The sequence below is a fragment of the Staurois parvus genome, unplaced genomic scaffold (genome assembly GCF_062004578.1).
Source record: "Staurois parvus isolate SC_StPar_1 unplaced genomic scaffold, SC_StPar_1.0 ptg000206l, whole genome shotgun sequence".
In the NCBI taxonomy this organism is placed as follows: domain Eukaryota; kingdom Metazoa; phylum Chordata; class Amphibia; order Anura; family Ranidae; genus Staurois; species Staurois parvus.
The window spans coordinates 1,083,562-1,096,894 of NW_028318002.1; the positions used below are offsets into that span (position 1 = coordinate 1,083,562).

General features: G+C 39.6%; 1 protein-coding gene across 3 annotated transcripts in view; it reads right to left on the reverse strand.

Annotated features, from left to right (window-relative positions):
- RABEP1 (rabaptin, RAB GTPase binding effector protein 1) overlaps window positions 1-13,333 on the reverse strand; it is a 101,321-nt gene that overhangs the window by 16,708 nt on the left and 71,280 nt on the right. For 2 of the 3 annotated variants that reach the window (XM_089678503.1, XM_089678505.1), the window contains 6 exons: window positions 12,275-12,391; window positions 7,531-7,629; window positions 6,718-6,858; window positions 5,762-5,951; window positions 1,567-1,578; window positions 479-534 (listed from right to left, as the gene is read on the reverse strand). In XM_089678503.1, coding sequence (XP_089534629.1) covers window positions 479-534; window positions 1,567-1,578; window positions 5,762-5,951; window positions 6,718-6,858; window positions 7,531-7,629; window positions 12,275-12,391 — 615 coding nt within the window. The remainder of the gene's footprint in view (window positions 1-478; window positions 535-1,566; window positions 1,579-5,761; window positions 5,952-6,717; window positions 6,859-7,530; window positions 7,630-12,274; window positions 12,392-13,333) is intronic. The other variant, XM_089678504.1, reaches the window with a different exon arrangement.

Below are 13,333 nucleotides of genomic sequence, written 5' to 3' on the forward strand. Positions count from 1 at the left end.
ATGGCCCTAGTTCACACCAGCGCAATCACGTCCAGTCAGTTTCCAGTGCAGAAAAAAAAAGTAGAACGTGCTGCATTTTTTCTGCACAGAACCATACTGGAACATGGCAAACTGCATCAAAACTGCACCGGAACTGTGTGTGATGTGAACTGTAAGCAAAAACCTATCCAGAGTGTGTTTTTGTAGTGTGAACTAGCCCTTACATTGAAGAAAAAGAGAGGGGGAAAAATGAACTGGAAAGCATAAAATAAAAAAATAAACACACCAGAACATGTCAAAAATGGAATGCACCAAAAACGTGCATGCAGAAATGCATCTGGAATATAGTGTGAACCACCCTAAAAGATAAACACATTATATAAGGATTACTTTAAACTTTCTGGTCATTCCCACAAAACGAATGTATTCCAGTGAAAATTACAACTTCTTTTTAAATACTAAACAAGTTCCTGAAATAAATACGAAATAACATTCATACCTGCTCTTTTTCTGCTTTTATTCTGTCCAGCTCAACTTTTAAACTTGATATTGATGCTATATAAAAGGAAAGACACATCAGACTAGTTAAAAAAAAAAAAAGTAAGGCCACACAATACAGTTATCAATACACCTGACATATGAACACATACAATGTAAAACATTATACATGTATCAAACAAAACAATGGCACAGCAACTTCTTTTTGTGTGGAGGTAAAACTAATGAAAAGCTACAGAGGCCTAAATAGTTAAAAACAACTGGGAACAAAGTAGATAGATAGCAATAATTAAATTCTAGCCTGTCAAATGCATTCATTCAGACCTTGCAGTATTTGGTCCGGGTTCAATTTGTACCAGTGTATAGCGTTTATATGCACTAGATGTTTACTTAGTCTTTCAAACCGCTTCTCAAAGTTCATTCCCCAAAATCAAAAAATACTGCTGTTTAACCACTTGAGCTCACAAAGGTATTACCCCTTTCGTGACCAGGCCATTTTTTGCTATTTAGCACTGTGCTACTTTAACTGGCAGTTGATCTGCCATGCAATGCTGTAGCCAAATTAAATTTATATAATTTTTTTGCACATAGAGATTTAATTTGGTGGTATTTCATCACCACGGTTTTTTAATTTTTTATTATATAAAAACGAAAAAAAAAAAAAATTTGAAAAATGTACAAAACCGATCCTAACTAATAACCAAAACGGATTTCTGCTTGTACAATCATCTTTGGAAACAGGAACTGACATGAATACCAATTTTTGCTCTGTAGAGTCCTCTAAAAAAAAAAAATTACAATGAAAAAAAAAGACCCCTTAGGTTTTCATGTCATTTTTTGACGGTTGTGTTAAGCATTGTCCATGCATATGGTCTTTTGTTTGTTCAATTTAAATAATCCTCCTTTGACACAAAAGAGTAATGCTGTGCTTAAAGAACAGGGATGCTCTAGTACTCTAGTGTTTACTTATTGTATGATAAACACACACAACCTCAACATATCTCACCTTCTAGTGACATGAATAATGAAGAACCCATGAGCCAACATAAAACCTACAACACAGACTTAAAACAGACAAGTAGATCCTACCTTCTAAGATGTCTGCAAAGTGGTGAGAGACAGGAGGAAGAAGGGACAAAAGAAAGTACATAAAATGTCAAGAAAAGGAGGAAAATAAAACCATAAAGAGACTTGCTTTGTATTAGTGCCCATCTCTGAGTTTTCTTGAGTTATGTGCTGAACAAAAAGAAACACCAAACAGGACAATATATAGATCAATTGATCTCTGTTATGTTTGCTATGCTTTTGTTTTTGGTATTCCCCAGCACAAACCAAGAATACATTTATCGGTGAACGGTCATCACATAAGCCATCAGATCACCAGAAAAAAGGTCATATGAAAAGAAGAGTTTAAGAGAACAATACTAGTATTGGGAGTAGAGCACATGCTCAGAGTAGTTATCCTCTTGTAGGTACTCATCCAGATAAGATCTGCTTCTAGAAATAACTCCGCCAATTAGCTACACCTGGTTGGTTGTACTTTTCTATGTTCTGAGTTGCTCCCTTGAAGAAAAGTATTCATACCCCTTGAAATTTAACACATTTTGTCATGTTACAGCCAAAAATGTAAATGTGTTTTATTGGGATTTGATGTGATAGACCAACACAAAGTGGCACACAATTGTGAAGTGGAAGGAAAATGATAAATGGTTTTCAAAATATTTACAAATAAATATCTGAAAAGTGTGGAGTGTATTTGTATTCAGCCCTCTTTATTCTGATACCCCTAACTAAAATCTAGTGGAACCAATTGCCTTTTGGAGTCACCCAATTAGTAAATAGAGTCCACCTGTGTGTAATTTAATCTCAGTATAAATACAGCTGTTCTGTAAGCCCCCAGAGGTTTATTAGAGAACATTAGTGAACAAACAGCATCATGAAGGCCAAGGAACACACTAGAAAGGTCAGGGATAAAGTTGTGGAGAAGTTTAAAGCAGGATTAGGTTAAAAAAAATATCCCAAGCTTTGAACATCTCACAGAGCATTGTTCAATCCATCATCCGAAAATGGAAAGAGTATGGCACAAGTGGAAACCTACCAAGACATGGCTGTCTACCTAAACTGACAGACCGGGCAAGGAGAGCATTAATCAGAGAAGCAGCCAAGAGGCCTGCAGGAACTCTGGAGGAGCTGCAGAGATCCACAGCTCAGGTGGGAGAATCTGTCCACAGGACAACTATTAGTCGTGCACTCCACAAATCTGGCCTTTATGGAAGAGTGGCAAGAAGAAAGCCATTGTTGAATGAAATCCATAAGTCGTCCAGTTTGTGAGAAGCCATGTGGGGGACACAGCAAACATGTGGAAGAAGGTGTTCTGGTCAGACGAGACCAAAATTTAACTTTTTTGCTTAAAAGCAAAACGCTATGTGTGGTGGAAAACTAACACTGCACATCACCCTGAACACACCATCCACACCGTGAAACATGGTGGTGGCAGCATCATGTTGTGGGGATGCTTTTCTTCAGCAAGGACAGGGAAGCTGGTCAGAGTTGATGGGACGATGGATGGAGCTAAATAAAGGGCAATCTAAACCCTAAACATACAGCCAGAGCTACAATGGAATGGTTTAGATCAAAGCATATTCATGTGTTAGAATGGCCCAAAGTCCAGACCTAAATCCAATTGAGAATCTGTGGCAAGACTTGAAAATTGCTGTTCACAGATGCTCTCCATCCAATCTGACAGAGCTTGAGCTATTTTGCAAAGAAGAATGGGCAAAAATGTCACTCTCTAGATGTGCAAAGCTGGTAGAGACATCCCCAAAAAGACTTGCAGCTGTAATTACAGGTGGTTCTACAAAGTAGAATACAAATGCACGCCACACCTTTCAGATCTTTATTTGTAAAAAAAGTGTGAAAACCATTTATCATTTTCCTTCCACTTCACAATTATGTGCCACTTTGTGTTGGTCTATCACATAAAATTCCAATAAAATACATTTACGTTTATGGGGTATGAATACTTTTTTCAAGGCACTGTACTACATGTAAAGTGTTTTCACAACACTGGCCTAGAATTTTAAAAAATGACCTTTAGGTCCAGTTCACACCAAGAATCGCACAGTAATATGCTTGCATTCCTGTGCGATTTGAGTGCAGAGCGTCTTCAGCTCAATCATATGAACTGGCTGAAATCACACTGCACCGCACCAACAGTAGTGCATGCACTACTTTAAAAAGCACATTGTAACCAGACAGCATGGTGCTTCTGTACCATGCGACCTGGTGCAGACTGCAATTGGGGTGTCGTTAGCACTGCACTGACACCCGCTGCAGAACGCAAGGGCAGTGCGTTTTAAACGTGGTGTGGGAAACTTGCACAAAACGCAGGCTTCCCACGCCGTGTTCTCATGTGAATGGGCCCCAAAAGAAGTATATATTTGCCAACATATTGGATGGTAGGTCAACCAAAATCTTTCCAAGGGATTCTGGAAAACTACTTTAAGCCTATATCAACACACAGAGATGAGTGTGACTGTTACTGTGTGAGTGTTAAGTGTGCGTTAAATGCCAAATGTTACAGTTACACAACACAACAGTGCCAAGTACACAGGCTGTATTCGGTTTTAAATAAAACACATTTTAAATTCCATACCGTTCATCTACTGAATCTGAAATTAAAAGTCTTTTCTTACAATTTTATGTTGCGCAAAACTTAGAATGCATTAAAGTGTATGTTACCCTTTAAGGTATTATTTCATACATGTGTCAGTGCTTGTGTATAAGGGTGTGCGCAACTGTAACCCATTATATTTTAATTCCTTTGTTTTCTTAGAAATGCCTTGGGGATCCGCTAGTCTCTCCCTTTGCTGTACCAACTTGGCCACACCAAGCATGGATGAAAAACTGCGCTGGTGTGGTCAGTTTGTGTATCATTTATTCCCTCTTGGAGTTATAATATGACTGTGGTCAGTTTAGTTTCACACCCTTTGCCCAGCCCTGCTGTTCCCTGTTTTAGTGTGCTGGACAGCATACAGGGGTTTATTTACTAAAGCAGGTTCACTCACAATCTCATGCACTTCTGCATAGAAACCTACAGGTTTTATTGCTAACGCTTAAAGTGTTACTAAACCCACAACAGTAAAATCAGTCTGTGTATGCAGTAAAGGATTGTTATACTCACTGTGGAACCTAAGGGGTTAATCCTCTGCATTGTGTAAAAAGGTAATTTAATCCTGACTTCTTTGATCCTCCCCTTCTTCCAGTGTCCCCTTCTTATATCCTGATAAGACATATCGTGTGGAGTCACTCTGCACATGCTCAGTTTGGTGTGTAATGCTAGAGAAGGTTTTTTTTTCCTTGGGATAGTGCATGTGATCAGCACAGGGCCACTCAGCACTGTCCAGACAGAGGTCAGGGTTTCTGCATCCTTCTAGAGCAAAATGCAAACTTCTACAAGTTTTAACCTGTGCTCTTCTGAACACTGAAAGAAGTCACAAGACTGCTCTAACTGCTGCTGAGAAAAGGTATTTAGCAGTTTATTTTTACTAAAATAACTGCATTTCCATTTTCTGTGTATTGTGGGAGACCAGATAGAGTGAATGCAGGGTCCTGGGTTTAGTAACACTTTAACAGCACAAGCCGAGATTAGAAGCTAATCGGCTACCATGCACAGTGGCACCAGATTCTGAGTGAACCAGCTTTTGTAAATAAACCCCCAGTGTTCAGGGTACTTCAATGTGTATGCCTCTAATGTGTATTGTCTACCATCCTGCCTTCCTGCCCACTTATCCTCATAAAACCGGCTGCCCCGCACAGCTGTAGGCAAGGAGTGTCATGGGATGCCAATCATCCCTTTATCCCTGCCTACAGCCTGACAACACTTTTGACTGTCTGGATTGAGCTACAGAGCTCTTGAGATGTATGGTGTTAGGATCCACTTACAGCACCTGGACCAGAAAGAGAGGAGAGGATGCAGCAATAACATGACTAATAGGTACAAAAAAGAAAAAAAACACCCCACAAACATTTTTTAAACATTTTTAGATTAAATTAAGTGCTTAACTAGCTGCTAAGCATTGCCTTGATATAACTGGCATTTTAGGTTCACAAATACTTACATTATCTACCTGTTAGCAATAATGAGTGAGAAATGAGTACAAAAAATATAAAAGAATTTTGAAAGCTCACCCAATACCTGTGAATTCAAAATATAAACCTCATCACCTACGCTCTCTCCTTTATGCCAAACAAAGCTTATTGGATGAGAAGCTGGAAGTCTTACCTATCTCCTCTTTACAATTTTCTATTTCAATCTGTAGGGTTTCTTCTATATTTTCTTTCTGACATTGCTCTGCTTGAATTTGCTCCTTTAAGAATAAAATTTCTGCTTTCAGTTTTTCTTCAAGGTGGTCTGATGCAGTCCGGACACTTATAATATCTTCCCTATATTTCAGAACTAATTCATGTAGTTCCTAGGAATAGACAGAGGCAGCCAATTGAGAGAGATGAAAATGAAGCTGATAAAACTCTTCTGCAATAGAGTCCAAAGATGAATGGCTGAATAAAACACCTTCATTACAGTTTACCTACACACTTCCTCTTGGTCTACTGCAGGCCATAGACGGGTCGTTTATCAGCTGAATTTTTGTCCAAACGAAAAATAGGCCGATATTCACACCGTTAGTGGGGCAATGCCGTGGGCCGTTTTTTGCGGATCTTCTCATTTCTTTTTATCAGTCATGCTGGAAAATCTTTGAAAAACGGCCGTTTTTCGTTTGCATTGGTGGCAGCATCCATGACAGCAACGACCAATTTTTCATTTATTGGCCGACAATTCGGCCGATAAATAGCCCGTCTATGGCCAGCCTAAGAAAGAATGTTAACATGGCTGATATCTTTTTTTTCCTTTTAAACAAACTACAAAAAGAAAAAAAGTTAGATAAAACTTTGCAAGGTTAGGGTGCACACTGAGGCTTCTGGGCAACTCAAAGAACAAATCAAGCAATGTGTTATTTTCTTTAAGACAATCTGGCATGTTATCTGGGAAGTATTATCAGATTTCTTTAGGCTTCCTTGATTTTTTTCTTCACATGGATCATGCAGGTTTACAATATCCTGATGGCTTCCATAAAATAAAGCTCATGATCTCCGTGGCATCAACTCCATTAGGTCTACACATACAGTAGGTGCATAACGTAGTGGAAGTAGCAAAAACAATGTCTGAAGGTAGAAATATACCTCAATTGTTTCAGGAAGAATGAAATTTTCTGCCTGCTGTAGTGACACATGCAAGCTATGTTTTCCTTGAAGACTCTCATTGTCCTTCTGTAGCCTAGTCAACTCTTCAGAGACTTGCTCCCGTGACTGTGTCAGCACAGCCTGAAATTGACAAACAGAAATACTAGGAATAATTAGAGCAAACCTAGTCAAAGGGCTGATCTACAATGCACCATGATGGTTACAGCTTCATAAAGTATAACAAAATGTAGCAGAAGTAAAGGTGCCTTAACCACTAGAGACACGTAGACTGAATATCTAGAAAAGTTTGAGAGGATATATTCTATCAAAGCAAAAGCACATCTTCAGAAAGTACATATTTTCAAAATACGTAAAAAGTCATTTCTGATGTTACTATTTCACTTGCTTGGACGTATATTTTTATGATGGTTCTTCACGAACAGTTTTCTTGATTCTTCCTATAGAAGCCTACACAAGACCATGCAGTTCGTATCCTTTCTGAAGGACTTTATCATAACATAATAAGCTGCCTAGAGCCGGTATGGTGAGACAGGAACTAATTTACATTTATATTAAACAATGTCGTTTTTCTTTAACAAAATTATAAATCCACTGTAACCTCAATAATAATAATGATGATGAATAATGAAGAGCTGCATGGGCCAGCATTAAAGTGAACTTGTTGATTTGCCCTGCATGCCAACGCACAGATTAATTTTAAGTCTAAAATGTTATGAGCAGGTCTATGGCAGCTCTCTTCGTAGTATTTGCTTCTACACTCTGCTGAAAGAAGAAATGAGAAAAATGAATTACCATCTGTTCTTGAACACTTCTCTTTGCTAGAGAGAACGTCTGCTGAATTTCAGCGAGCAACGCTTCTGAATCCTGAGCTCGCAGTGTTAGGGCAGTTATCTGACAACAAAAGAAAACATTTGCAGTGAATATGATGTCAGAACATATCTATTAATGGCTATTACATGGAACACGACAGGGAAAAAACTATTCCTTCACCTTTACTTGGTTACCCTGCAGACTATTCAAGTTAAAAGGAGAAGTTCATCTTTGGAACATGTTCAACACGTTTTCAGGATGGAACATACATCTGCACCTTCCCCCCCCCCCCCCCCCCCAATGACTTGGGAGCATGAACAGAGAATCATTCACCATTTGCCCTCCAGAGGATTTACCCCCCTTCTTCACCAGGCCATTTTTTGTGATATGGCGCTTCGTTACTTTAACTGACAATTGCAGTCATGCAACATTGTACATAAAAAAAAAATTGTAATTTTTTCCCACAAATAGAGTTTTGTTTCGGTGGTATTTGATCATCTCTGCGTTTTTTTTTTTCCACTATAAACAAAAAAAGTCAATTTTGAAAGAACCAAAACAATATTTTTGACGATTTTCTATAAAACAAATACAATAAAAAAAAAAAATTAAAAATGTCAATTAATAAGAGAATTCTAACACACAGCATAGGCATATTTATAATTATAGTCCAAAACACATTCTGCTACTCCTGAGTATGGGGATACCACATGAGTGTCTTTTTCACAGCCTACCCACAAAGAGCTGCCCAAAATCCAAGGAGCACCTTTAGACATTCTAGGGCATAAAGTACGTATTTTCCTGACTACCCCTCACATTTTTAGAGGCCATGGAGTACCAGGACAGCAGAGACACCAACACAATGACCACATTTTAGAGAGTAAACACCCCAAGGTATTTTTTAAAAGGCATGGTGAGCCATTTGAAGACTTTTTTTTTTTTTTTTGGAAACTGGGGGGGAAAAATAATGAAAATTAATCTTTTTACACAAAGTTGTCAATTTAATAAGACATTTTTCACACACAACGTGCTTAGAATTTCACCCCAAAACAATTCTGCTACTCCTCCCAAGTATAGAGATACCACATGTGTGAGACTATTTTAATGTCTGAACTGATATTTACCATACATTGTATCATTTGTAACGCAGCAGTCTCCATTTCTATAAGCCAAACAAGCCTAGCCTACTGGCACAGGCAGAAATGCAGTCAACATATCGGCCTGGGTCAGTACAGGCAGAGGCAATACTGCACTAGTGTGGCAGTGATCAGGAACACTTACTTGCTGCACTGGCGACACTGGCACTGGTGTGGCCGCGATAAGAAACACTGTTGATAGCTTACACAAGTCTGGTGACACTGAGACTGGTATGGGAGTGATCAGGAACACTGTTGCTGGCTTACACTGGTCTGGTGACACTGCAACATACCTGGCAGTGATCAGAAACAATGTTGCTGGCATACACTGGTCTGGTGATACTGGTACTGGTGTGGTGGTGATCAGCACAGCCATTATTGGCTGTACTGGTCTGGTGTGACAACAGTCAGGAAAACAGTTGCTAGCTACACTGGTGCAGTGCCACTGTGACTGGTGTGGTGGTGATTGAAGACAATGCGACTGGCCAGTTATTAGGGCCAGTTCACGTGTGAGGTTAGGGAGTGATAAAACCTCACTGTTAAGTCACGGTTTTACCACCCCCAACCACTACCCCCTTTAGCTGCAGAGACAGCAGCAGGGGATGTACACATGCCACAGATGCAATGCTTTGCAGCCATGACAGGGATTTTACCTCCTGACACTTTCGGTGTGCGTAGAACTGTGACCCATTCAAGTTGAAGGGGGCATTGGTACAGGAGTCAAGGTAGGTGGTGAGGAGACGATATAATGCACTCTGAAAAGCAATCCAAACGGCAATCAATAGACAGCAGAGCAGTACAACGTCACCACTGTACTGCTCAGGAGGCTGGGTTTTTTTTTTTCTTGGTTTTAACTCTGACTCCCAGTGACTGTAGTAAGCAGTTTTTCCCCTCTTACAGCTGATCGCCGTGAGAGGAAACTGCTCAAACGCTGCAATCTTGCAGCCTTTGCTTACATGTGTGATTGCTGTGATTGGTCACAGCAATTACATGGTATAGGGACAAATTTCATTGGCCCTGTACCCAGCAGATCACAGAGTGTGCAGGGGGTGCAGGAGGATGTAAAAGTATATCCCCCCGAATTGAAGCTTGTCCCACCCAGCTTTTTATATGCAGTGGCAGGGTGGGAGATGGTTAGAGTAATATAAGTGAGAACATAGTTTAAGATGTTTTTAACTCCATGACAAATTTGTTTTCAATTAAATCATTAAACCTTCAGGAGTAAAGCATGCATATTTGCCAAAATGAATCTCTCATTAAGTGTCATGTTAAAGTTAGGGGGTTTTCCTACTTTATACAAGGCAACTACAACAGGCAAAACATGTGTAGAGCATGAATGGACCCACAATGCCCTTAGCAGTACAGTTTAAGCAGGCGGTTAAGGTTCTAAGTATATTTCAAGTGTTAAGACATACAAGTGAAACCAGTTTCTGTTCCTCACACAACACCACTGATAGAAATGTAAGTATCAGTATGGTTTAGGAACACAGCAGGCTGTCATCAATGTGGAAAGCATAAGTAAGCATCAACATTCATTAAACACTGCGTATTGTGCCCCAGTTTACAGTAATGTAGAAGGTTTGACAATTTAATTACCGGAACGGACTGCAACCAAGTTGTCACCTAGTTTTCTAGACTCTACCAGAAACATTCCTGGAACTCGTTTTCCAGAACACTGCACAATATCTGTGTTGCGGCATGCTGGATGTTCAGAACATCAAATCATTTGTGCCCTTTAAACGCAGGCAAAAGTCGCTGGGTGCCGAGTCAGGGGAATAAGGTGGTTGGTTAAGTTTCGGAAACACATTAAGTGCAGGGGCATTGTCGTGGTGGAGAATCCACTTGTCAGGCCACAGGTACAGTCCTTTCCTCCGAACAGATTCCTGTAACCTAGTCAGATTTTCCAAGTAACAATGTTGGTTGACGGTGGTACCATTTTCTATGAACTCGTAAGGAACAAGCATAGATTTGAATAGAGAATGAGACGTGCATTCTTTGGGTGAGGTGAATTCTGTGTTTTCCCCTACAAGCTCTGGCACTCTGTTTCCTGGATCATACTGGAAACACCAGCTTTCATCACTGGTAGTAACCCTACCAACCAGCATTCTTCAAAAGAGTGGATGAAATTTGAAGATGACATCTCTTCTAATCTTCAGTCAAGATTAGAAGCAATATCTTTGCGGGAATCTTTCTCGTTCCCAAATACTTCATTAGAATCTACTACACTGTATCCCTGTTCATGTTCAATTCTTCTGTCATCATTCGCACACTAAATCTTCGATCTGAACGTACTAGAGTTCACACTGTGTCCACATTTGCAACTGTCCTTTGTGTTTTTTGCTGCCCTCATCTTGCGTCATCGTGGACATCTTCTTAAACTGTCTATGCCATTTAAAAACACCAATTTCTTCATGGAATGTTCACCATAAGCCTGTTGTAACAGCTAAAGTTTCACTTGCACATTTTGCCAGTTTTCATGCAAAATTAGATGTTAATCTGCTGCTCCAGATTCCGGTCACTCATTTTCCACCAACAGTGCAACATACGTGTTATTTCTTCCACTACTCTGTAAACACTGAGTCAACTTGTCTGCGACCCAAGCCAGAACATACTCAAGCATGAATGGCAGTGTGTACACCTCATACATCTGTGTACCCAAAATTTGGAAACACTTAGGCAAATCACATTGCTGAGCTGCTATATACTTCACAGTTGTACGATGGAGCTTCTAATTATGTTGAATACTGTATACTTAAAGAGGAGCTCTAGTCAAAACATAAAAAACTTAAAGCCAGCAGCTAACAGATCTGTAGCTGTTGACTTTTAAAAACCAGACACTCACCTTCCCTCGATCCAGCAGTGCGCTGACTGCAGCCATCCTCTCTCGAAGGTGCTGGCATCTTACGTGTGGGCACCCGGCTTAACAGCTTGCAGCTTCACAGCCGGATGCCCACTGTGTGAGTAGCATTACACCTTGTGAATGGTCCTGTAGTCTTCTGGGACCTGTCACATGTGACAGGTCCCAGAAAACTATGGGGGGTTGTTAGACAAATGAGGACAAATTCCACTTTTGATCGCCTAGGAATTAAGTAGCATGGACTCTTGCGCAGTACCAGTTAAAGCGGAGCTAAACCCAAAAGGGGAAGTTCCGTTTTAAGGCCCCGTCTCCCGCTCAAGGATTGGCACCTTTTGGGGAGCGGGTACGCAATTTTGACAGGTACCCACTCCCCAAAAGGTGCCAATCCTTAATGGGGAGGGGGAGACGGGGCCTTAAAACGGAACTTCCCCTTTTGGGTTTAGCTCCGCTTTAACTGGTACTGCGCAAGAGTCCATGCTACTTAATAAATTAGCCAAAAGAAAATTAATTGTTTTAATAAGAAAGCTAAATGATAGAGTTATGTATGAGGCAAGGCAAATACATATATAAAACACACCAACATCTCTTATTTTTGTTGAAAACCCAGAGATAACATTCTCACACATAAAAACTCAGAAGCAAATCAAACATGAGCGTCTACAAGTACTACAAGGGATGGGTGTAATCTGGTAGCATGGTAGCAATAAATGGCTTTGGTGAAATATATCATTCATACCTGTTTAACAGTTTCTTCAGAATTTTGCTTTAAATACTCCTCCAGTTCCTGCTTTTCTTTTAAGCTTTTCTCAGATTGGTCATTTGATTGTCTCAGCATTACTTGCAGTTTTTTAACCTGTGAACAAGACCATTACAGTAAAAACATTTTACATACTAGTCAAAAATTCTCAGGTACCCTAACAACGAACATACAATAACTTGATGCTATCAAAACAAGCATGGTAGCTTGCATTTATTTATTATTGATGTAAACAATACAGAACACATTTTTCACCACAGTGGTATAACTCTTCCTAATGGAAACACCCCTCCATCAGCCCAGATATTGCTGAAGCTTGCAAATTCACTCATTTGACACTGGCATTCCAAAGGAATGTAAGAATCCAACCATCAGTATAAGATGCACACATTGTCAAACATAGGATTTTTGTACTGTAAGATTAATTTCCTGGGGTTCATTCAGCGACACCGTGTCATTCATACAGTGTCAGTGCTTTTTAATCACTGTATTAGTGTCACTGGGGATGCCAGTGGCAGTTCGTTCCCACCCAGTGTCATAATGCCCGCCACAGTCCCGCTATAAGTCGCTGATCACGGCCATTACTAATATAAAAATAAATAAATAAAACTTCCACTGTATATACCGCCATTTGTAAACGCTATAACTTTCACGAAAACCAATTAATTTACATGTATTGGGATTTTTTTTTCTTTAGCAAAGACATGTAGCAGAATACATTTTGGCCTAAATTTATGAAGAAATTTGATTTTAAAATTTTTTTATTGGATATGTTTTATATCAAAAAGTCAAAAATATTGGGTTTTTTTTTTTTTTTCAAAATTGTCTTTTTTTTTTTTTTAGCGCAAAAAAATAAAAAATGCAGAGGTGATCAAATACCACCGAAAGAAAGCTCTATTTGTGGGGGAAAAAAAATGACATATTTCATTTATGTGCAGCATTGCATGATGGCACAATTTTCAGTTAAAGTAACACAGTGGCATATTGCAGCAAATGGCCTGGTCAGGAAGGGGGGTAAAAACTCTGGAGGACAAGTGG